We start from the raw sequence: 24,055 nt of genomic DNA, 5'->3' as shown, positions 1-24,055 counted from the left end.
CGGCTGGAAAAAAGCAGGCGGACGCTCCCTAGCCGCCGACATATCCGTAAGGAAGAATATTCAGGATGCAAGGGGCTCTCGAGTCTCTCCTCCGGCGCGCGCGCGCGCGCGCGCGCGGCGATCGTTACGCCGGCGGGATAATAATAACGATTGATATAACGTAATGCGAACCTTGATTGTGAGCGGGCGCAGGCGTAGCGGCCAGGGACGGTATGGCCTGGGTCTGCTGATTGGGAACCTGATTGGGCTGCGCAGGTGCTAAAGGCCATAGGGTCGTCGTAGCGGCAGGGCCGGTCGTCTGCTGGGCCCGTGCCACCGTGTCCCCCACGGGACGGTCCCCGGTCGCACTTTGGGCCACGGGAGGGACCAACATCGAACCACCCCCTCCCGAGGCTGCAATCAGAGTATCGGAAAAAAAACACACGGCATTAATCTCAATTTCAGCTTCGGCGCGAGCGAGCGAGCGCGCGCGCGTCGACGACGACGACGACGACGACGACGCGGATTCCGCTCGCCGGCGACGGCGACGAGGCAGATGGGCTTTTCCCCCCCGGGGGAAATCTGCCGCGGGGGAAATTCGGTCGCCCGGCTCGCGGTCTCTCGCGATATCGCGGGGCTAAACACCGCCAGAATGGAAATATTCTCCAGTCGTGTCCGGCTCTCGGCGGAGAGCGAAGGTGGCTCTCTTGGGGAAAGAGCTCTTCTTCCTCCTCCTCCGTCGCGGTCTTTCGTTCTCGCCAAGGACTACGCGCGGCGCCGGCGAATCGTCGCTCGATAGATGGACTCCGGCTAACGAGAGAGTCGCCCGCTGATCGATCGACCGACGTTCGTCTCCGACTCTCGGGTCGACGCACGCACGCGGCGGCGGTGCTTTCGGGACACCCCGTAGACACGCGCGGGCATAGACGTCCATGCATGCCTATAAATCTTCGTTTAGAGCCCGCGGTAGAAAGTAACACGGCGCTGCCACGTATCGACGGGATGCGCGCGGCAAGAACTCGCTCGTACTTTGGAGCTGGTCGGGCCGAAAAGCGGAAAGAAACGAGTATCGATGTTATCGTACTACCGTTAGCGCGTCTGGTACTAGTACTAGTTGGTGCTAGAGTCTCTCTCTCTCTCTCTCGCTCTCGCTCTCGCTCTCTCTCTCTCTCTCTCTCGTACGGATACGACGTCCGGTGTGTTCGTCAGATGGAGGAGCGCTATCGTGATATCGTTAGCATCTCCGAGAGAGGTCGACGGGCTTAAAAAAGGTTCGGGCAGAAGGGGCAGACGTGGAGAGAAGAGGCGGAAGATCGAAATCGAGATTGACGAGGTGGGAGAAAAGGAGAAACGACGCAGCGCAGCAGCAGCAGCAGCAGCAGCAGCAGGAGGAGGAGAAGGAGGAGGAGGAGGAGGAGGAGGAGGAGGAGGAGGAGAAGGAGGAGGAGAGTAGTAAAACAGAGAGAGGAGAGGTCGAAACGAAGAATATAGAGCGGTTTCAATGAGCTGAACGAGGAGGAACACGAGGAGGAGCGCGCGAGAGAAAGGTGGGCGAGAGGGGCGAGCGGGAGGAGAAGCAGGAGACGGCGGAGGGAGAGAGGAGGAAGGCTCCGTTTCGTAGTGGCGGGTGGATTAGGTCGGAAGGAACAGTGGAAGGGTGCGAGATAGGAAAGGGTAGCAACAGGTCGGCAAGCATAATGTAGTCTCTTAGATATACAGGGTGACGCATCGCCCGAGGGTGTGCGGGAGTGTGCGCGATCGACGCGCTGTCAGTCGATACGTTTGTCCCAAAATCGCACTGGCCGGTATCTCGCCATTTACCGGTGAGACCGAATGAGAGAGAGAGAGAGAGAGAGAGAGAGAGAGAGAAGCGTCATTTATTGAGCGCTCTGGGACAAGTCCCCTTCTAAGCGCATAGACAGAATTTACAAATTCAAACATGAGTCAAAATACAGAACAGTTGGAATTTAGAATTCGTTAATATCAATTTCAAAAATCTCGCGATTAGGTAGAGTGAAAGTAAAATTAAATAAAATGAAATAAAACGAAATGAAATGAAAAGAAATGAAAATGTACATAGCCATACCCAGACAGGTCAAGAATGATCTAAGTGTAACTCCACGCATCCTGACTTTTCGCATGTAAAGAATACGCTCAAGATATCCTAGTCTCGAGAGAGAGAGAGAGAGAGAGAGAGAGAGAGAGAGAGAGAGAGAGAGAGAGAGAGAGAGAGAGAGAAAGAGAGAGAGACGTCGAGGACGATCTGGAGCCGTTGGAACGCGCCTCGGACATGGCGCTCGTCCTAGGAGGAATGAAAGAGTGCACTTCAGGAGCGTTCAGGATCGGGCCGGGGCGGCAAGTCGGGAAGCCGCCGCCGCCGTGGCGTTGGAAAGCGAGGCGGAGTTTCGGCCGCCGAATCCGAGGCCGATGAGTCCCCCGGCCGCGGGAGGCGGTAAATAACGAAGAACGCGCTCTCGCGTCGATAAAGAGGGAAACATAATAAGCGCGCGATGCGCGCAATTGGATTCATTACGTCTGGACGAGGTAAAAGTTCGGGGCGGACATTAATTTCCGGGACTACGCCCCGCCGCTTTTGTGCGGCATAACGCCGCAATAACGGCGGATTAGTGAGAGCGAGTAATGAATGCTGCCGCGCGCGCGCGCGCGCACGCGCTATTTTCGCCGGGGAAAAACAGCGTTACCGCGTCCACAGACGCTTGTACACAGCCGCGAAGGTAATCGCGATCCTTGACGCGCCCTCGCGCTCGCGCTCGCGCTCGCTCATGCGTGCACGCGCGCGCTTACGCATACTCGGAATCGCGCCCTCGTTACCACGCGTGCACCGACAACCGCCAATAACCTGTCGATCCGCAAAAGCGTACGCCGTATCCGCGGCGGAATACGCAGGGCGTGCGCGCGCGGCCTGGCGCCGATAGTCTCGCCGCGAGTGATCATCATCGCGAGCGTCTCTCTCTCTCTCTCTCTCTCTCTTTCCTTCCCTCTTTCACGGACTTCCGCGTAGCCGACGCAACGTACGAATGCGTCTGCGTCTGCGAATCGGAGTCTCGCTGCCAAAGTGGCCGAGATGCGTCGCGCCCCGATCGATCGATCCTCGCGATTAACTCGCATCAGAAGCTACCGAGCGCTTGAAAACGAGCGGCTCACACAAGTCGCTGAAATTGACAATTTTGAAGACAGCGGCGCGCGTTATGTCTCTCTCTGATTTTCGCCTTGGATGAGGCCCGGGCGAATGTGGATAAACTCGCACTTCCATCGCGCGAGGCATCTTTCGGAGGATCAGCCACCTTTTGGGCCGCGTCGCTCGCGTTAATCGCCGGCGCGTTTGTCGGGGGGGGGGGAGGGGGAAGGAAGGGCCGAGAGAGAGAGTGGCCGGTGGTGTGGCTTTTCGAAGGCTTTTCATAAAACCGAGCGTCCTCTCCGAGGTTTCTCTCCGAGAGCGTCCAGCGGACGCGCCGGCCGCTCTGAATGAAACACCCTGTACATCCGCGCGGAGGAGCTGGGAATAAGTAGAAAGTCCGTCGTAACTTTTCGGCGACGCGCTCTCGGACGCGCGCTGCTCCCCGGGAAACTTTCCTCGCACCCGCTCTCTCGCGCCCGAGAGCCGAGTAGAAATCCGGTGCCGCGGTGTTTTACAAACACCCTGTGCGTGCGAGCGCGCGGTAAATAAATGACGGTGACGAAAAAGTCGGCGGAGCCCCAGCGAGAGAGAGAGAGAGAGAGAACGGGACGGGCTCGAGAAGGAGAGGCGAGGTCCCGACAGCGGCCTAATTTTTCATTTCCATCGCTCCCGCCAGCGGCCGGAGGCCGCGGAAGGGGGGTGAGGGCAGGGAGAACAGGTTTTCAGGTCGATAGGGTACCTACGAGAGAGCGGGGCCCTACGAGAGAGTCGCGTATCTACCTGACGACGCGAGCCCTCTGCGAGGCGAGGGAAAATGGTGAACAGGTGCTCGTAAAAATTTGACGACTTCGGCTTTCCTCGCCCACGCTTCCCATCCTCCCGCTTCCCTCCCCGCTGGATCGGGACGAATTATGGTATCGGCTGACGGTCTGATCGACGGACGACGAGTCGGTCGCTTCGCCGATTGGGAAAGTTGAGACGCGAGCGATCGTCATCGGCAACGATGCGCACTTGCGCATGTGAGGACGCGGAGGGAGGGGGAGGAAGACTCGTCTGGTGGTCGTCATTGTTAACAACGCTCGCAAGGACGCGCGGCGGACTCGGCGCGCCGCGCCGCGCCGGCGAGTTCCTTCCTGCATTGCCGAGATAAAGATTATCTCTCTCTCTCTCTCTCTCTCTCTCTCTCTCTCTCTCTCTCTCTCTCCTCTCTCTCTCTCTCTCTCTCTTTCTCTCTCCTTCCTACTTCTTCGTCCGCTCTCCGCCAGCCTGAGAGAAACACACGCGGGGGTCGCTATTTCTCCACAGAACCCCGGCAGATAATTCTTCCCCCTCTCCCCCCTCCCTCCCGTCTCTGCCCCTCTTCCGCGCCTCGTCGGAAGGTGATCGCGCAGGCGAACGATCGAAAGGCGATCTCGCCGGATAACGAGCTGCGCTCGCCGTTATACCCATCCGTCAAATTTCACCCCCGCGCGCGCGACGAGGGTTAAGGAATCCTGCTCCCTCTCACGTGTGCGTGCCAGTCACACAGGGGTCGTGCACACTCCGCTTCGCCCACCGCCGGGGTAGTGGGTCGATATATGCAGCCACGGCGACGGGGAAGAGGGCGGCCGGATTCCCGCGCGCACCCCTCCGCCGCCGCCGCCGCCGCGACAACATGGGGGCGGCCGAGAGCCGAGCCGGCTGTCATTTCCACGCGCACACATTTCCCCCCTCACCCTCGCGCGCGCACTATTCCGAGGGCCGAAATTTCCGAACTCTAGCGGCTCTAATCTGCGCACTCGCCGCGCCGGCCGCGTCGAAGAAGACGCGCTTCCCGGCCTCGAGCGATCGACCTCGCGCGGAGCGAGAGGAACCGGAGAGGAGCCTGCCTCCTGCGGTTGTCTCGGGGGACACGAGTTGGCGGCGGGTTAGGTTCCTTCGGGATTGCCCATTGCAGCGCGAGCGCGCCTCGGCGCTTTCGTCGAAGCTTTCGTTTACGCGCCGGGCTTATTTCGACGTGATTAGAAACGCGCGCTCGAGGACGGCCGGCCGGCCAGCCAGCCAGCCAGCCAGCGTCGTGTCCGAGGCCATAAAGCGAGGACCCGAATCCCGAGGATCCTTAAGCCTCTTCAGAGCCGAGGAGGAGAAGAACACCATGGAGAAAAAGAAGGTTCCGAGAGGACAGACCCTCGTCCCGCGCGCGCGCCTCTCTCTCTCTCTCCCTCTCTCCCTTCGTCCTCCTCCGACGCTCGTGCTTCGCCTATGCGCTCCGTCGATCCTTCTCGACCCACGGATCCCGCATTCACCGATAGTGCTCGCTCACCGTCGGGATACCTGGCCCCGAGCGGGCCCGACGAGAACGGAACGGGACGGAGTCGGCCGAGCGCGCACAGCGAGCAGAGGCGGTTTTCCCCGCGGACGCGCGCAGATACATTTTTCCCGTTCTGTCTTGTCTCGTGGCGTTCACTGCCGAGGCGAGATAACGAGAGAGCGACTGCGAGAGAGAGAGAGAGAGAGAGAGAGAGAGAGCAGCGCTACCGTGTAAATCCTGAGAAGGGCCCGAATTATCTCCACGGGAGGGTCTCGCTTGCCGCTCGGCTGGGCGCTCACGGAGGGTACCAATCAGCGCGGTAAATCGCAAATTTAATGAAACGTAATGGAAGTTATCGGAAAATTCTGCCGTCAACAAAATGAGAACCTCCCGAGCGGCGGAGAGAGGAGGCCGGGCGAGGGACGGGCCGAGAAGAGGAGACAGAGAACGCACTGTCGAAAGAAGACAGGAAGCTAAGGAAAGGGACCGTGATAGTCCCGGCGAGGAGGAGAGGGACGGTAGGGGGGGGCTGAAGGACGAGACGAAGAAGGAAGGCGGTGAGCGAGAGAGAGAAAGAGAGAAAGGGGGAAGGCGAGGAAGGAAGAGAAGGATGAGAGACGAAAAGAGAAGAAAGAAACTCCAGCTTAGAAGATGGGTAGACAGAGACAGAGGGAGGAACTCTCCGTGCGAGAAGGCCGAAGCGGCAGGGGGGGGGGGAGAGTTCGTGAGACCGATGGAGACGGAGAATAGTCGTGTGTATGTGTGTATATGTATATATGAGAAAGAGAGGAGAACACACAGAGAGGCGCGCATATCGGAAAAGGACAGACGCGAGTGAGGGTTTAAGCTAGGCGCAGCATTCCAGGACCCGGCCGTCTCTTCATCCCTTTCCTCGAATCAGGGTCAGCAATCCGGTGGCGGCCGGAGCGGAGCGGCCGGTGAGTAATGCATTTTGTGTATTCGAGTTACTCGCTCGTCGACGACACGTCGTCGCGCTCGTCATTGTGTAAAAACACTCGACGTGTCTTCATCGAGTTACGGAGCGAATGCTCGGAGCGCCGAACTTTCCAACGTTCCTCGTCCTCGTCCTGGTAGACCCGCCGCCGTCGTCGTCGTTATTGAAGAGGAGGAGGGCTTCTCGTTTGGGGACGGTGATTTTTCGTCGGAATGACGAACAAGCATGCTGGACACTGTGTAAATCGCGCTCGTCCTGCCTGAGACGCTCCTCCTCCGAAGGAGGAGGAGGAGGAGGAGGAGGAGGAGGAGGCAGCCGAGCGTCTCTCTTGTTCAAACGCGTGACGAAGACGTCGCCTCGTCTGCACGCGTGCTCAATGCTGTGTGACAATGAAGCTGTTAAACGTAGGACGAAATTGCACGTCGAAAGGTTAATTGTATATGCGAGCTACTCTTGACGACGTTGGGAAAACTGCGCATCGGTAGCTCGCGTTCCTCGGCTAATTTGCATCCGAGGGCTGGGCTTCGGGGAGAGAGAGAGAAAAAGAGGGAGAGAGAGAGAGAGAGAAAGAAAGAGTGGACGGCATAGCGGAGTTTTCGCACGCTTTTCCATCTACTCTCTCGCTGGCGACCGAGAGAGCCGTGTCGAAAGAAGAGAAGGAGGTGGAGGAGGAGGAGGAGGAGGATCAAGGATCAAGGATCCATCCGCGCGATTTTCCCGGCAAAACTTTCACCCGCGAGCGAGAGACGGGGACGTGCGACGGCCACGATTATTATTCGCCGTCGACGATTACCGTCGGGGCGATCTCGCCTGACATTCGACGATGTAAAATCGGTCGAATCAATGACAGCCTTTAATTCGGTCGGCCGCAACGCCGTCCTAAACGCAGAAACTCCCCGCGTCGGGTAAAACACACCTTGTCTCTCGAGCACCATTCCATCCGTTCACTTTTAATACTTCGATTGCCGAGCTATTTATTACTCAGGTGCGGCGCGGCGTTCTTGGCGAGAGAGAGAGAGAGAGAGAGAGAGAGAGAGAGAGAGAGTGTGAGAGAGAGAGAATACAAAGGAAAGACACGAGTCTATATAAATTACGTGGGAAATCTGCATAAATCGTCCGTTTACGGCCTCGTTAACGAGCGGGATGAAAATTCCCGCTCTACACATGGCGGCCCTCAGGAGAAGCGAGGCGTAATCGAGGCGGGAGGAGGCGGGGGCGGAGGGGCGAAGAGCTGCGAACCCACTCTCGTACCTCGCGTGTGAACTGTCAGGAATCGCGTAAGATTCTGTCCCGCGGATCATTCCGCGGCTCGGCACTAATCGCTGACGCGCAGATCGCACGCGCGCCGCGCGTTCCGCTTCGCCGAGGAGGATCCGCCGCGGCTTCTCGCTAATAACTCTATAGCATTGTCGAAAGGCCCGCTCAACTACGAATGGGGGAAAACAGGACAAGATAGCGGGCGAGTCAGCAACAGAGAAAGAGAGAATAGGAGAGAGAGAGAGAGAGAGAGAGCAAGAGACGGCGCCCTTTCTTCCTCGAGCTGAAAACATCGGCCGCGCGCGCGGCGAGACACATCGCGCGCGGCGCTAAGATGTGCGACAGCAAGCTCTACACTCCCAAGCGAGCTTATCGGTGTCTCGGTGAAGCTGAGGTCCGCGGTAGGGATCATAGAAAACTGTTGACCAATCGAAACTCTCACAGAGAGTCGCGGAGAGCGAGCGAGCGAGCGAGCGAGAGAGAGAGAGAGAGAGAGAGAGAGAGAGAGAGAGACGACGGCATAAGCTCTAGGCGTCTCCCTCCAGCTGCGGTGCCCGGGCGCTAAGCTCGTCGCAGCGCGCGAGAGCTTTTCGCTACGCTATAGAGTTCGCTGCTAATAACGAGCCTCCCCCGCGTTTCGCCGCAGCTTTGAAGCCCAGAGGGAGAGAGGGAGAGATCCCGGCCGGCGTATCCGCGCGCGTACATCCTCCGGCGCTCCGCGCTCCGCGCTGCGTCGTGGACGTTATCTGTACACGATGATACGCGATCGCACGGCTACACACGCCGGCCTGACTGCGCCCGAAGGCACGAAAAGCTTTGTGTTTTCGGGGCTACGGCAAACAAAGTGCGCGCGCGAGGACTACGGGGCTTCCCGGGGCAGGTCGCTAGGCAACTGGCGCCCCACCATCGGGGCCGCGATGCGAGGCCGCGCGTTCACGGGGTGTACCCGAATTAAATGACTCGGCTCCGCGCGCGCGTTGACGTTCTCGGATGCCTCGAGTCGTCGTCGTCGTCGTCGTTGTCTTCTCTGGCCCTGTTCCGAAATCGCTCTCTCGGAAACTTTGGGTTTAGTCGTGAGGTCGCTAAGGTCTCCGGCTAACTTGCGTGCATTCCGCAAGCGGTCAGCTGATCGCGCGCTCGGACTCTCTCTCTCTCTCTCTCTCTCTCTCTCTCTCTCGTCTCGTAGCCGTATTCACTATTTCTCTTGACAAACTCGGTGTTGGCTAATATTCATTACGGACGGAAAAGTGCGTGGATTTTTTATTGTTCGTTAGCTCGATGATTAATCAATTAGCGGAAGCGTCTGAGCGTCGTAGCAGCCTTGTAACTGGAGTCAAAGTTGCCGAAATCGATTTCGGAACAGGCTCTTTTTGTCTCCGTCTCGTTCTCTCTTGTTCCCCCCCCCCCCCGCTCACTCTCTCGCCGCGTTTCTCGTCGCGCGTGTCCGCCGAGCGCGTAATCGGCCGCGTTGCGGCGAGGCGAGGCGAGGCGAGGCTCTACGGTCTTACGACGTCGATTATCCTCGACTATGAGCGGATTCGAGCGGTCGATCGGTCGCGTTCGAGGACGGCGGTGGATCGGAGAAGCCCAAGTCGAAAGAGAACGAAGTCGGGCGAGGGAACCGTCCGGTATTATCGGCCGGAGCGCGCCGCCGTGTCTCTGGATAGTTCTCGAGCTATCGTTGTAATCGTGACGTTGTAATCAACGATTACAACGCTCTCCCTTTCTCCCGATGTGTGCGACGATGTGCGATTATTATCCGAGTGGGACGCACGTCTCCTCAGCCCGGGAAATACTCAAGGCGGAAGCGCCGGGCCCTCTACGGACGGTCATTAGTTGCCGCATGCTGCGTCGTTATCTGTTTTTGGGCGGTACGCTTCGTGCGACTTCGTCTTCTTCCGTTCGCTCGGAAATTCGAACGACGACGATGACGACGACGACGACGACGATGAGGAGGACGAGGGGTTCTCATATCGTATGCGACTGATCTCTCTCCCTCTCTCTCTCTCTCTCTCTCTCTCTCTCTCTCTCTCTCTCTCTCTCTCTCTCTCGGATATCGCCGGTGTAACTATGTAGAACGAGCCGGAGGAGAAGGGCCGTCGTCCCTCGCTCAGTTAATACGTAGAAACCCGCGCCGCGTCTGTCGGGCTTCTGGACAGTCAGGTGAACCATGTTGAGAAACGCCGCGTGCACCTCTCCCCTGCCCCCCCCTACCCTCTCCTCTTTCTCCGTCTCTCTCGCAGCAGACAGTGCGCCGCAAATCTTTTCGATCGCGGCGTTCTACCGTTGCGTATCGGGGCTATCGACGGGAATGGTCTTGTTCCGCGGGAATTTGTACTCCCGGAGGGTTATCGCGATGAGAGAGAGAGAGAGAGAGAGAGAGAGAGAGAAAGAGAGAGAGAGAGAGAACAAGCAGCGATGAAATTTTTGCCGATTCCCTCAAACGGTTCAATCCCGTCCAATCTCGCCGCTTTCGTTCCACGGCTCGCCGCTATCGCTCTTCCATCGGCAGCGCGAACGCACTCAAAGGTGGCGCGAACCGACAGTGCGAGCGAGTATCGAAAAAATCGGCACCGCGGCGAGAGAGAGAGAGAGAGAGAGAGAAAAGACTACGCGCGACGACGACGGTTTGAAAATACGCATACGGAGAAAAAGAAGGACGGTGCCGCGAGGCACAACGCGACGATGCGAATTTTCGTCAAGGGGAACAGAATCCCCGGCTGCGGTGCGGACCAAATTCGTCCTGAGGAACCAGAAGAAATTCCGACACCCGGCCCCACCCGGTAAAAACGCGCGTGGCTCGTTCATCGTCACATTGACACCGTCAATCTTTCTTCTGCGTAGCAGCCACCAGCTCGAAACTCGCGGCGCACACTCGAGCCGTTTTTCTACTTTGCCCGTCCTTGCTCTCGCGCGTATCGCGTGCGTGCGTGCGTGCGTGCGTGCGTGCGTGCGTGCGTGCGTGTTACATCGTGCGTCGATATACATTTTCACATCTCGACGAGGGAGCGTCCGTCGGAGATGGGTCCTATCGAGCTGCCTCCGGCTCGCTCCCACCACCCCTCGTTCCTCGAATCCGCGACTATTCATCAAACAGTCGCTCTCTCAGAGCGCCGGGGCTCTCCTCAGCCCCTCTCTCCCTCCGCCCCCCCCTCTCTCTCTCTCTCTCTCTCTCTCTCTCTCTCTCTCTCTCTCTCTCTCTCTCTCTCTCTCTCTCTCTATCTCTCTCTCTATCTCTCTCTGTCTGTCTCTGTCTCTGTCTCTGTCTCTCTCTGTCTCTGTCTCTGTCTCTCTCGTTAGGCGCTATTCGTAGGTGCGCGCACGTTTCTCGAGACTAGAGCTCGGCCGCGCTCCGGTCGCGCGTTTTAAGAGCAATCGAACAAGTCGGGTCTATGTTTCACGGTACGGTCCGACGTAGCCTTGGCACCAGCAGGCCGGAGAGATCGCGCGCGGTGTCAAGTTTCGGCGGGGTTCCGCCAGTACAATCACACGTTAATGGTTAATTCTGGCCTACCCCCCCATAAAGCCCCGCGGGTTCTTAGGAGCGCTTTTAAAGCATCGGGCCCAGTCGCGTCGTACGTCGAGGAAATTAAAGTCCCTCGGGCCGTTCTCTCTCCTCGTCCGTCCCTCCTCCTCCGTACCAGCCCCGCCCCCCCATCCTCCAGCCCACCGCGAGCCCGTCGTTCGTAAATTGGAGTAAACTAGACGTAACTCCGAGCCGAGCGCCAGACCTAACCCCGAAGAAGCACGGCTACGTATGACAAATAAACGTTACTTTCCGACTTCACGTTTCTAATGCGCGAGCGCGTGTTCGAGAGAGCGACGCCTTCGAGATTCTAACGACGCCGAGGAGGCCCCGCGCTCCCCGCCGCGTATGCACGGGGTGCTCGGGAAATTCCGGCCGTGCAAGAACACGCGCGCGCGAAAACGACGCCGACTTCGAACCCGACCCACCCCCGAGGTCCTTCCCCCGCTTCCCCCATGGCAACGCGGTTCCAAATTGTCATTCCTACGCGTACTGGTCTTATCTCGACGGGGGGGAGGGGGGGAGGGGAAAGAAAAAAGGAGAGAGGGGAATAGAAGAAGCGAGCTCGATCTCTCTCTCTCTCTCTCTCTCTCTCTCTCTCTCTCTCTCTCTCTCTCTCTCTCTCTCTCTCTCTCTCTCTCGAGCTGCCGCGCCGTGCGTCTCGGAGCTGCGGACGGCGGTCGAGCGTGGCGAGGGAGAACCGACGGAGAGAAGAGAGAGAGAGAGAGAGAGAGAGAGAGAGAGAGAGAGAAAGAGCGCCTGAAAAAGCGATCGATCGGACCGTCACGATTTCACGGATCACCCCGTATATGCCGCGCGGCTAGAGAGATGGGTGGAACTCTCGTATCTGCGCGCCCGCGCCGCGCTCGCGCGTTCAGATATATAGGAAGTGGAAGAGAGAGAGGTCTCTCTCTTGCCCAGCATAAAGGGGATATACGCGCGGCTCGGTGGCGAGCAAGGCCGACGGGCCCGTAGTAGCGCTCTATCGGCTTTAACAACGAGTTTCAGAGCGCTTTCTGCCTCCTCCTCCTCCTCCTCCTCCTCCTCCTCCTCATCCTCCTCTTTCCTCCAGCCCGTTCTCCCGCTCACCCCCGCCGCTGTTTGGCCCCTCTGTCCCCTTCGCTGCCACCTCCTCGTTCTCTCTCTCTCTCTCTCTCTCTCTCTCGCTCTCTCCTCCCTCCGCCTTCTCGCCGCCTCCTTTTCTTGCTCGGTGTCTTTCTGAATTTTTCAGCCTCCTCCTCCCGCTCGCTCACCCGCCCGCCTCCCCGCCCCCCAACTTCCAACGCTCCCTTCCCGAACGAGACTCCTCGTCCGCTTCTTCTTCTGCTTCTTCTCCTTCTTCTGCTTCTTCTCTTTCTTCTTCTTCTCCTCTTTCTTCTTCTTCTATTACTATTACTACTACTACTACTACTACTACTACTACTATTACTATTACTACTACTACTACTACTACTACTACTACTATTACTACTACTCGAGACTAAGCCACGCTTCTTTTCCTCTCTCTCTTTCTCTCTCTCTCTCTCTCCCGCTTCTTTATCTCGCGCTTCTCTCCCCCTCGCGCTCCGCCTCCCCGAGACAAGTGCCGATTTATTATTTGTCATTGCCGTGCACGGTGCATTTCGTTTTCACTTGTCGGCGATTTTTCGCCGCTTTTGCCCCGGCGCGGCGTTATCGAACGCCCGCGGGGAAACGAGAATTGCGCCACGGACCGGCAACGTTTGCGTCCCGGAACACGTAAACGTTTCCGTGCGACGGACGGGCATCGTTAAGAGAGAGAGAGAGAGAGAGAGAGAGAGAGAGAGAGAGAGAGAGAGAGAGAGAGAGAGAGAGAGAGAGAGAGAAGGAGAGAGAGGGGAGAGAAAGACGTCTCCTGCCCGCGGGTGGGACGTCGCCCGGCGGCTCCGAGTGACTTTGGATTGTCCGTACCACGTACGCGGTAACTAGTTTCCCGGATCAAGCGTTCCGGCCACTTCCGCGACGTCCGGGCCCTGCAGCTCGCATTTTCTCCGGGGAATTCAGCGTGTGAAAATTGGGTTACACGCGCGGACCAGGCGCGGCCAGGAACGTTTTTAGTCGCGACGGGCAGAGAGCGTCGGACAGACACGGAGCGCGAGTGTGATCCTTCGGGTGTCGAGTGTCGCTATCTTTTTGTCAGGGTGGGCTCGCTCGCAGTCGCGTGGGTCTCTCCAGCAGTTGCGCCGCTCCGAGTCTCCGATCCCCCCACGTGTTTCGGCTCGGCTCGTCTCTCGTCGAGCAAAGGCCTCGAGAACGCGCGCGCGAGAGAGAGAGAGAGAGAGGAGAGAGAGAGAGAGAGAGAGAGAGAGAGAGAAAGAGAGCGATTCGGGCCGCTACTCTACGGAAAATCTCGCGTTACGCTCGTTTTCACACGCGCTCTCCTCACGCGCCGCCGCCCCCTCCTCCTCCGGCGCCGTCTCTTTTTCTCCGGGAAATAGCGCGCGTCTTTTTCGCCCGCGGGCGTTCGCGATAAATTGGAATTCCAGCGCGGGGTCGCGACTCTTTTGACCTTTCCCCCTATTCCGGCGAAATTTCAACCTCCGCCGAAGGTTAGCCCCGCGTCGCGAAAGTTAAGTTCGCCGATGCGGAAAGTTAAGGGCGGCGCGTCTTCGAGCGGCGAACGCTGCCGGCAGCATCGGCGTCGGCGTCGACGTGACGCGACGCGACGCGACGCGACGCAACGCAATGCGATGCCACCGCCGCCGACACGAAAAACGGAAAAGCACCTTTAGCGCCGGCCAGAAAAGCGCATCCAACCACCGGCATTACCACCCTCCTATCTGCCACGCTTGCCACAGGGGTGGTTAGACGTTATCAGATCGACGTAGCTGCGAGCAGCGTTCAGCTCGCAGGTACGATCGCGCGTCCTGGACACGGCGAGGAAGCCTGGCTTCTCGTACCGCGCCGTTGAATTAGACTGCAGCGCACCGGATGACGGGGTGTCCGAGGTGGCTGCTTCCTCGCTCGGCCGCGAGCGAGACGTTTGTTCGCCGAGAGAGACGAGAGAGTTCACGTCGCGCGAAGTCGTCGCTCGTCGAGGGCCGCGATATTTTCATATCGGAGAACGCGTTTCGCGCCGCCCTTGGCGACGACGAGGACGATCGTCGGATGGCCGGAGAATAACACACGCCGTCGCGCGCGGAGAGAGAGAGAGAGAGAGAGAGAGAGAGAGAGAACGGTCGAACAGGGCTTTAAAGCATCCACGAGGGAGCGCGGCGACGCGGTCGCGGGGGAAAAAAAGATGGCGCCAACGAGATACACGCGTTTCGCACGCTAGGCCAGCGATGCGAGATAAGGCGTACAACTAGGTTACTCCATGCAGTTGCGCCATTCCACTTAATTGCTCGACTTGAAGCAAGGTAGAGCTCTCCCGCTCCGCCGCCGCCCGCCGGCCAGCGGATTAAAAGAGCGTAGGCATAATTGACGGAAAAAGCGGAATCCCCAATGACGAATGGCGCGTCGCGCCGCGCCGCAGCTGGATCCCCTCCCCCCTCCCGCCCCGGCTCTGACGGCTCCCGCTGCGGCATCGCGTCCGTTGACCGGGGCTTTTTCGGACTCGCTCGCCATTGGGAAAGCGAGCGGGCGAGCAGCGCGCGAAGTGTCCGTGTCGTTTTCGGCCGCCACCAGAGCGGTTGCAGCGGCCGTCCTCCTCCGAGGAGGAGGAGGAGGATTCGCGAAATTCGGCGATTCGCGCGCGGAGAGGCGGAAGGAAGAAGCGCAGAAAATATCGCTTCGCCCCGGCCTGAATCTTCCGGGAGGACGGCTCCGCGAGTGGTCTCTCGACGGATCTCTCCCGGGTCTCTTCGGGTACCGCTGAAAAATCCGCGAGCTTCTCTTCCGCAAAACCCTTCTTAGGCACCACTGTGTGTGCACGCCGCGCCGCGCGGTTCTTGGGGGCCCCTTCTCGCCGTCTCTGCCCCCGACTAGGCCGGCCTCTGCGCGCTCGGCCTCTCTCTTTCTCTTTCTGCCACCCCTCCCCCTCTGTCGTACTCACTCACTCACTCACTCTCTCTCTCTCTCTCTCTCTCTCTCTCTCTCTCTCTCTCTCTCTCTCTCTCTCCCCCTCTCCCTCTCTTTCCATCTCATAGCGCAGCAATGCGCGCGCGCTCGGGCGATATCACGCTGTGATATCTACTTTTGTTGCATGCCTGCGCTATCTTCATCCTTCCCCCTCCCGTGCCCCTCGCCGTCTCGATCTCTCACTCTCTCTTCCCCCCTCTCTCTCTCTCTTTCTCTCGCCTTTTCTTTCATATTCTTTCACTCCGTCACGTCCAGGTCGATTGTGTATGCGGGTGTATATGTGTGTGTAAGTGTGTGTGTGCCGCTCGAATCCTAGTTCTCTCTCTTTCCCTCTCTCTCTCTCTCTCTCTCTCTCTCTCTTTCTTCTGCTCTCTCATCCTCAGCGATAGAGCAAATTTTCACCGCGGCCGCCTGGTCGGACGCACTTGCTTCGTTCGAAGCAAACATGCCTAACGAGAAGCGTAATCGGGGATTAAATCTAACTCGTGGGTGCCTTTTTGTTTCGTTAATGTGGCCGTGACGTAAGGTTGCGTACGGCAGTTACGCGCAGGACGAGGGTATCTCCGGAGGGGGAGAGAGAGAGAGAGAGAGAGAGAGAGACAGAGAGAGTGAGAGAGCGGCGGCGGGATCCTTGGCAATTTTTCGCGCAGCTTACGCGCGCGCGGGGAAAAAGTCCGACGGCGAAAATAACCGTGTAAATTCTTGTGACCGAGCAACGCGGCGCATCGGCGCTCTATCCTGATCCGTTGCCTTTCCACTTCAAACGTGCCATTTACGCACCTCAGGAGCCGAAAGCCGCCGTTAAGGACTTGTCCCTCTCAGCGAGATACGGTATAGCGAGCAGCGCGTTCCTGCGCTGCTGGAAAACACGATAAAGTGGAGAAACGACAAAAAGAACCACGACATTCTCTCTCTCTCTCTCTCTCTCTCTCACTCTCCCTCACTTCTCAAGAATGCCCGTACCAGTGGAGGTCACGGTTGCGACAATTACCATTGTTTCCAGAGAGTTCCCTGCAAGAAGTAGATAAAGTTATCGCGGCGCTTTCCTGCGGGATAGCACTGCAGTCGATGACGCGCTCTCTCGGTGCAACGGATCGTGCCAGGCAACGTCGGCGCGTCGTTGCTTTCTCAGAGGGTGCCCCTCTCTCTCTCTCTCTCTCGCCTCCACGCCGAAGGACCGCCGTTGATTATTGCAACAATGCAATTTGCATCGCTCGCCCTCGCAAAGTAACGTCCCAAGGCTGGCTCGCGTCGCGACGCGAGCGACTTAACCAATGGTGAGTTGGAAATTCGCCCTCCTCCCCGCCCCTGCCAACCCTCCTCCCCCCACCTCTTCCTCCTCCTCGGCGCTATTACTTTCTGCGTAACACCGACACCAACACGCGCAGGGAGACGGGCGAGGCTAAATCGAGTTAATCGGAGTTAACGCACAGCGACAACGACGCTGGCCGATCCGCGGGGAAGGAGGGGAGGGGGGAGGCGAAGCGGGTAAGCGGAATTCGCGGTAACGGTGACGTCGGGGTGGCTTCGCGCTTTCCTTATGAGCGCGCGGCGTAACGTTGGTCTCTTGCGCGTATCATTCGTGTGAAACGGCGAAATTTGCCCCCCACTCCCCTCCTCATCGCGCGCCCTTTGTTTCGCTCCTCCTCTTTGTTCCTCTAGCTTCCGCGCTCGAGTTCTCTCTGCCTCCCCCTCTCTTTCTTCTCGAAAACTTCTCGACAATTACGATCCGCAGATTCCACTCGGCGAAGGTCAGACAGAAAGAAGTTTGTTAGACGAAAGGGAAAAGTCCGGCCACCCTCTTTCGAGTTCCGTGTAGCAACAATCCTCCCTCCGCTCTCTTCCTTCTCCCCTCTTGGCTATTGCGCCCTACTGTATCTCAATCGAACGGCTGGAGCGGCGTGCACGATCCGGAGAGCGTGACACGAGGGAAAAAGGAAAACAAGCCGTGGGAGAGGCGGGGGGCAAGACGAAGAGGAGAGAGAGAGAGAGAGAGAGAGAGAGAGAGAGAGAGAGAGAGAGAGAGAGAGAGAGAGAGAGAGAGAGAGAGAGAGAGGTCGACGATCGTAGACGACGCGGTCGGAGGCGCTATCGACGTCGTTGCCTGGAAATACGATAATTGGCCGATATTTTCGGTTTTACGAGGAGAGGAACAAAGCGGCGAGGCCGAGTTAATCGTCGTTCGGAAGCGGGCTCGAGGATGCGAGGAGAGGAGGTTAGGTAGATGAGAACCCCGCGTGGCCAGCCAGCCAGCCAGCCAGCCAGCCAGCTAGCTAGCTAACTGACATTTCGAGAAAGTCAAAGGGAGGGGAGGAGCAATATTACAGGGTAGGATCAAAGGAGTGACGGGGAACGGGCAGAGGAGGCAGAATAGTGTCCCTTAAATGATTGACGGTCGAGCCGGGCCGGCCGGGCCAGGCCGGGCCGGGCCGAGAGAGCGGCCGAAGGACGGTGCCGAGTGCTTTCCAAATGTTCACGCGGCTTGTACTTCCCGAGCCGTGGCGAGAGAGCTGGTGGTAGCCGGATCATTAAGAGTTCCATTTTCGCCGAGCGGAGAAAACTCGAGCTCTCGTGCGTTTGTTAAGGTCCATTTGTGCCGCCGCCGTGACGGATGTGGAATTATTGTTCGACGAACTCTCTCTCTCTCTCTCTCTCTCTCTCTCGCGCGCGCGCGCACGCGCTCGCGCTTTCGGCTTGTAATCACCACCTAGACTCGCGAGCGCGTGCTCTCCCCCTCCCCCCGCCACTTTGTACCGTTTATATCGCGCAAATTGCTCTCGTCGTCGTCGTCGTCGTCGTCGTCATCGTCGACGCCGCGGAGGATCGTATTTCGTACTTAATAAAGCTGTATGCCTAGTTCCGCTCGCTGCACTCGGAGCGCTCACCTCCCGGAGCTCTTGGAAAGATTTCCCCGGGTCCCCCGAGTCGGGGAGAAACAGAGAGAGAGAGGGAGAGAGAGAGAGAGAGAGAGAGACAGAGAGGGGAGAGGGAGGACCGGAGGAATATAATAAAACAGGCAGGCGAGTCTCAGAGAGAGAGAGAGAGAGAGAGAGAGAGAGAGAGAGAGAGAGGGCCGGAGGAGCGCGAGGCGTATCGAGGGTGCCGCGGCTGAGGCCGGGCGCTCGCAGGTTATTGCAAATACGTCGAAAGCAGTGCAAAAAACGGCCACGAGGCAGTGGTCATGCCGGTGTCAGGCCGACCCGGGCAAACAGGAAGCGAGACTTACGTCATGGTCGCCGACACAACTCGGTCGGCCGCGCCGCGCCGCGCCGCGCCGCGCTGCGCCGCGCTGAAGCAGCGGCTCGAAAATCAAGATCACGAGACCGGCCGGGATGTCTTCCATAAATTTTCACGAGGAGCCGGCGAGGGGCTCCGCCGGGCGGGTAGGAGAAGGCGTGTTTTTCTCCTCCGAGCAGCTTCCGTTCTTCCGCGGATTTGCTGGAGGCTCGCAACGAGCAAATCCTCCAAGTTCGACGCTCGACTTTGCTTTCGTGTTCCATCGCGCCGTTCCTTCCCGACGAGGCCGGCCTGCTAGTGCGCGCGGTGAAGCGGCACCCTCGCGGACCTGCTCTCGCGGGACTGATAGGACGAAATTTCGCAATACGGCGCTAAGACGGCGAGGCGACTGCTTCGCACAAAGGAGAGGCCGGACGCCTCGTCTCTCGCGCCTTCCTTCTCTCTTCCTCACTCTCTCCGTCTCGCCCCTTGTCGCTCCCTCGCTCCTTCTCACTTCCTCAGCACTCTCCAGCGGTCACGTCGTTCAACAGGGACGAGAGAGTACATGAAATGCACTCGCGACGTGCTGCTCTTACACGCAACGTGATGCGCGTAGGTAAGAGCGTGTGGTCCCGCTCCTCTCTCTTTCTCTCTTTCTCTCTCTCTCTCTCTCTTCCTCGTCTCTCCCTCCGTCCCGCGTCGTGTGAGTTTAAACACGTGCGCGGCCCGTTCGCCCGCTCCTCGAGGTAGGCGTTTGCCTGCGCGCGCGCGCGAGTCCTTTTACGCGTCGGCTGGAATACGAGGTTTGATCAAAAAGTAAGGAGAATTTTGAAATTGCGCGCGCTGTATCTTGTCTATTCAGTTGATTCTTTTTTTGTGTGTTGATAGTGCTACCAGTGACCGGTACGTGTGAATTTTCAAGCAGCTGCGACGCTTAGTTCGTGTTCGGCGGGCGAATGAGCAAGACGTACTTCAGTTTGTGTTTGGCGATTTTTTGTATGGCGAAATGTCGGGTCAGAGAGTTTGTCTGAAGTCTTGTGTTAAAAACGGAATTAAGTGCAGCGAAGCGTTCAGAGTGTTAAAGAAGACCTTCGGCGACGATGACTACGTCACAACCATCAAGCTTATGAATGGAGAAGACATCGAAGATGACACTGGTGGGGTCTGGGCGTCCCAGCACGTCCACCAGTGATGAAAACGTGGAAAAAGTTGAAGAGATTGTGCTTGTTAATAGAAGAATCACCATTAGAGAGGTTGCTGAAACAGGAATTTCATACGGCTCATGCGAAGCCGATTTTTACTAATATTTTGAACACGAGACGAGAGTGGCAGCAAAATTTCAGTTCCGAAACTGCTGAATTTTCAAGAGAAACAGCATCGCGTGATCATCGCAGAACCACCTTATCCTCCAGACATGGCCCTCTTGTGACTTTTTCCTATTTCCCAAACTCAAAAGGGCACTCGAAGGACAACGTTTTTCAACAATACATGAGATAAAGGCGAAATCGCAGATCCAGCTCAAGAGGATACCCAAAGAGGCCTTCCACCAGTATTTCTCAAACTGGAGACTACGTTGCCATAAGTGTATATCACAGGGGGGGGGGGCTACTTTGAAGGAGATAGGATAAACATAGAATATTAAATAAATACTTTCCGAGAAAATTAAAAATTCTCCTTACTTTCGGATCAAACCTCGTATATACGCGCTATTGTCTCACGGAAACGACCAACATCGCAAAGCGGAGGCGCGGAGTGAGGGCGAGGCCGAAGGCGAGGAGGGGGCGCAAGAGGAAGAAGCGCGGCTTCACGCGGAAATCCGCGTTCGTCGCGTTTTCCCGGCCCGAGACGTCGAAAACTATGGGCGTCCGATAACGAGCAAGAGTGAGAAGACCGGCGGGAGAGCCTGCGACTTCGAGCTTCGATTATAATATAAAATGTCATAAGCGACACGTCGCCGAGGTGTGGAACTTTACGGGCTGCTCGCGGCGAGGATCCTCGCGGAGCGTCCCCTCGGACGATGCGTTCTTTGGCGCCGCTGAGATAATCGAATGGAATCTATCAACGTAATGTATATATGTGTGTGTGTGTGTGTGTGATGCGTTTCATCGCCAATAGGATTTCCGTTGAAGAGCAGTCGTCTTCTTCTTCCGCCAAAGTAGCCCTCAGCTCTTACAGCGGAATGAATTTTATATACAAAAGGAACAAGGACGCTTCTTCACGAAAATGTGAGTACAAGCGTGTACTAAAAGAAAAAAAAAAGAAAAGAAAAAAAAACAATGAGATTCCGCGAACGGTAACTGGCGCGTGCGGGGGACACTTGTTAGACGCGTTTTATCGCCGATGAGTCTCCTGCGAACAATGAGACGCGTGCCGTTTCTCAGCGCGACACCCTGTAGTTTACGTAGGAAATTGCGCGGTGGAATTTCGCCGTGTCGTGCGCCGTCCCGCGGCTCGTTAGGCATTCGTCATTAATCGACCGGCCGATCGTCGTCGTCGTCGTCGTCGTCGTCGTGGACGACTTCTGTCGGCGTATTCCGCGAAAGTGCACTTCCCGGCTCGCGCGCGTTAAGCAACCAGGCGAATTTACGTGATTCGCGAGGCGGCTATGCGAGGCACTCCGTGTGACTTCCGAGCGTTCCTCCGGCAAAGTAGGCGGAACATCGCTCGCACGCACGCACGCACTCACGCACGCACGCACGCACGCACGCACGCACTCACGCACGCATGCAGCTCCACGCGGTAGCGGCGCAGGCGGCTCATAAGGAACATTCGAAATGATAGTCGTCAAAGCCAAATAAACGGCGCGCCGCACAGTGGGACGTTTATACCGAAAAGGTTGGTCAGAATTGTTTTTTGACGAATTTCGGTCGAAAACGTACTGCTAAAATTATATATATAATCATTATAAAGATTTCGTATAAGTTTTTCATGAAATGAAAGTGCAAATATATATGTAAAAATATTTTAATAACTTAAGAAAGCGTAATACTCCGCGATCAATAAGTATTCAACTAGACAAACTTCAAACCTCTTCATCTAATGAGTGCATTCAATCCTCAGAATCAATATCATTTTTATCCACCGAAGTGTCTTCTCTTCTTAATGTGGGGTCAGTGAGAAGAAGCATATCCAGCGTTTCCTTTAAGAATGGTTTAGATTTCTTTCTTGGTACGGATCTCGTATTTGTTTGTTAGTAACGGGGGTCAGAACTTGGTAGATGTCTGTTGATTATGTCCATATTACAAGAGGAAACAAAAATAGGCAAAAAGAAACAAAAGGAAACTTCATGTCTAAATAACCTTTGGGCAAAACCTAATTTACGTTTAGGGAAACGAAAGTAATTACTAAAGCTACATCCGCGGTTTTCCGCGGCTAATTCTTTCTGATATTTTATCCGGAGTGATTACCTCTTTCATTTCATCCAAGAAACATAACAGGGATACACCCTGAAGTATCAAGTCCTAAATCCTTCGAGTTTGACTCCTTCGAGAACGCAAAAAGATACATTATTGAATGCTATTTTCAAAATCGTACCTTCTCATACCTTCCTCGAAACAATCCATAGCGGAAAATTTCGCGCTGCCACTTTCACCTTAAATTTCCACTTAAACCTTAAACTTCCACTTAAACCTTAAAATTCTGATCGAAGACAGTATGTTATAAAGCGCTGAGAATTGATGCGTGCAATACGGAATAATGTCCAAATTCCGACTAACCAATGCACTTTATGTTATCGCGGATGAACAGAAACATAGCGGCCCATTATTCCGCAGATATTCAACTGTCTAGGACAGTCACTCACGTAGAGCAGGAATGATTTTAAGAAAATGCATTTTTGGCCAGTTTTTCAGGCCAAACATCCCACAGTGCGCCACGACCGCGCGGTCTGACGCGAGGAATCTCGCGGCGAGAGTGAACTTTTTGTCGAGCGCGTGGATTCACCGCGTCGCGGGATTTCCGCCATCTCGAGGAGCGCCGACCTTGTGACACTCTCGTCGGACGGTTTTTCGAAAACGGAGAAGACCAGGGGGAGAGGGAGAGAGAGAGAGAGAGAGAGAGAGAGAGAGGGAGGGATGAAGAGAGGGTTTGCGTTTCTCGCGCATTTCGCGCGCTAACTTGAAGCTCGGAGCACCTTGTAATGAGGAGACAATCTGCTTCATGTGCGGTTATCCCACTAAAAAGTATCTGGCTTAAGAACTTTGTTAGACCCTCCATCGCATAATGTCGCTTTAAAGCGACAAACCGGTTCCGTACATTTTTCCCGCTTCCTCGTAACCTTCGCGTCTATGCGCCATAGAGAAAGAGAGTGTATACGCGTGCGTGTGTATGTGCGTGAGAGAGAGAGAGAGAGAGAGAGAGAGAGAGAGAGAGAGAGAGAGAGAGAGAGAGAGAGAGAGAGAAAGGAGCACGAGGTGGATTTAAGGAGATCTCGCGGGCAAACGCGTGTTACTTCGCGCATTTTTAACAAACATACGCACGACGGCGAAATCACTCGCTTCGCATTAAAATTAAGAGATGCGTCGCGCGGAAAATGCTGATGCCGCCGGAGAAGCGGCCAAACGCAGCCGTTAAAAGCCTTCGTCCCGTCCGAAGAACGAGGAAACGATGAGAACCCGTATGCAGGGAATCGACACACACTCACACACTTACAACACACACACACACACACACATACATACCCACGCACGCACGCACATCGTCGGTAGAGCGAAATACTCCAAACCCAACGAGTCCATATAGGGTAGGACAGATAGATAGTGCAACGATCTAATCACGAGCGCGCTTATCGGCGGCGCGTGTTCGATAAGTGCACAACAATAGTCGGACGGTCGTGAATCTCGTCACATCGCTGGGATACGGAACTTCGGCTCGCGGGGGAATCCCAATTCCGTGCGCCGGACTTTCGACGCGGTTTCTTCCGGGCCCATGAGCCTCCTCCGTCTCCCTATCTTTCATTTCTAGCGGTTACTTCGCCGAGCGGTTATTTCGTCCTGACCACGGACGCCGCACACACACACTGAAGAGACTGAGGAAACTCGATCGTCCGGAATCGCCGAACGCGTCGCCACGATGATAATAATTCGGCCGGCCGAATGTTTAGACTTCGATTAAACTCGTCGGTGGAGTGACTGACTTGGATTTAAATCCCTGCACGTACATTTGCGTCTCCGTAAGCCTCCCCCCTTCCTCCACCGCCGCCGCCACCGCGGTGGAGCTGACGGTGGATGTATTTATTGACGTTGCACTTGTCCCCCCTCCTCTCCTTCCTCCTCCTCCTCCTCCTCCTTCTCCCACCTCCCTATTCCGCGCCGCGACTCTTTCGCTCCTCACTCGAATATTCTTCCGACTCTCCTTTAGCCGTATCTTCCGTATGTTGTAACTGTTACGCGTATCGCAAGTGGCGGCGGGGGAGGGCGGGGAGAGGGGCCTGGCGTAATCGTTCATTAGCGAGGCGTGAAAACATTGAAATCCATTCGCGCGTCCCGGCCGCGTTATTAATATTTATTTACGAGCTGTCTCCCCGCGTATCCGCGGCAGGCTCTTCCCCTTCACTCCACCTCCCAACCCCCCCCCCGCGCGCCGGCTCGCGGAGCGAATTCGGCGCGCTCGCGCGAGTTTTAACCGCCGAACGTTAGCGCTCACTTCCGAGACTCG

At 56.7% G+C, this 24,055-nt stretch overlaps 1 protein-coding gene across 3 annotated transcripts in view; it reads right to left on the bottom strand.

Annotated features, from left to right (window-relative positions):
• wge (BAH domain and coiled-coil containing protein winged eye) overlaps window positions 1-24,055 on the bottom strand; it is a 91,906-nt gene that overhangs the window by 61,931 nt on the left and 5,920 nt on the right. For all 3 annotated transcript variants that reach the window (XM_025296546.1, XM_019844974.2, XM_011153955.3), the window contains exon 2: window positions 172-393. In XM_025296546.1, coding sequence (XP_025152331.1) covers window positions 172-373 — 202 coding nt within the window. In that variant the 5' untranslated portion in view covers window positions 374-393. The remainder of the gene's footprint in view (window positions 1-171; window positions 394-24,055) is intronic.

The sequence above is a fragment of the Harpegnathos saltator genome, unplaced genomic scaffold (assembly GCF_003227715.2).
Source record: "Harpegnathos saltator strain DR-91 unplaced genomic scaffold, Hsal_v8.6 scaffold147, whole genome shotgun sequence".
NCBI lineage: Eukaryota > Metazoa > Arthropoda > Insecta > Hymenoptera > Formicidae > Harpegnathos > Harpegnathos saltator.
Note: the sequence above shows the minus strand (reverse complement) of the source record. Positions and strands in the feature narration are given on the sequence as shown.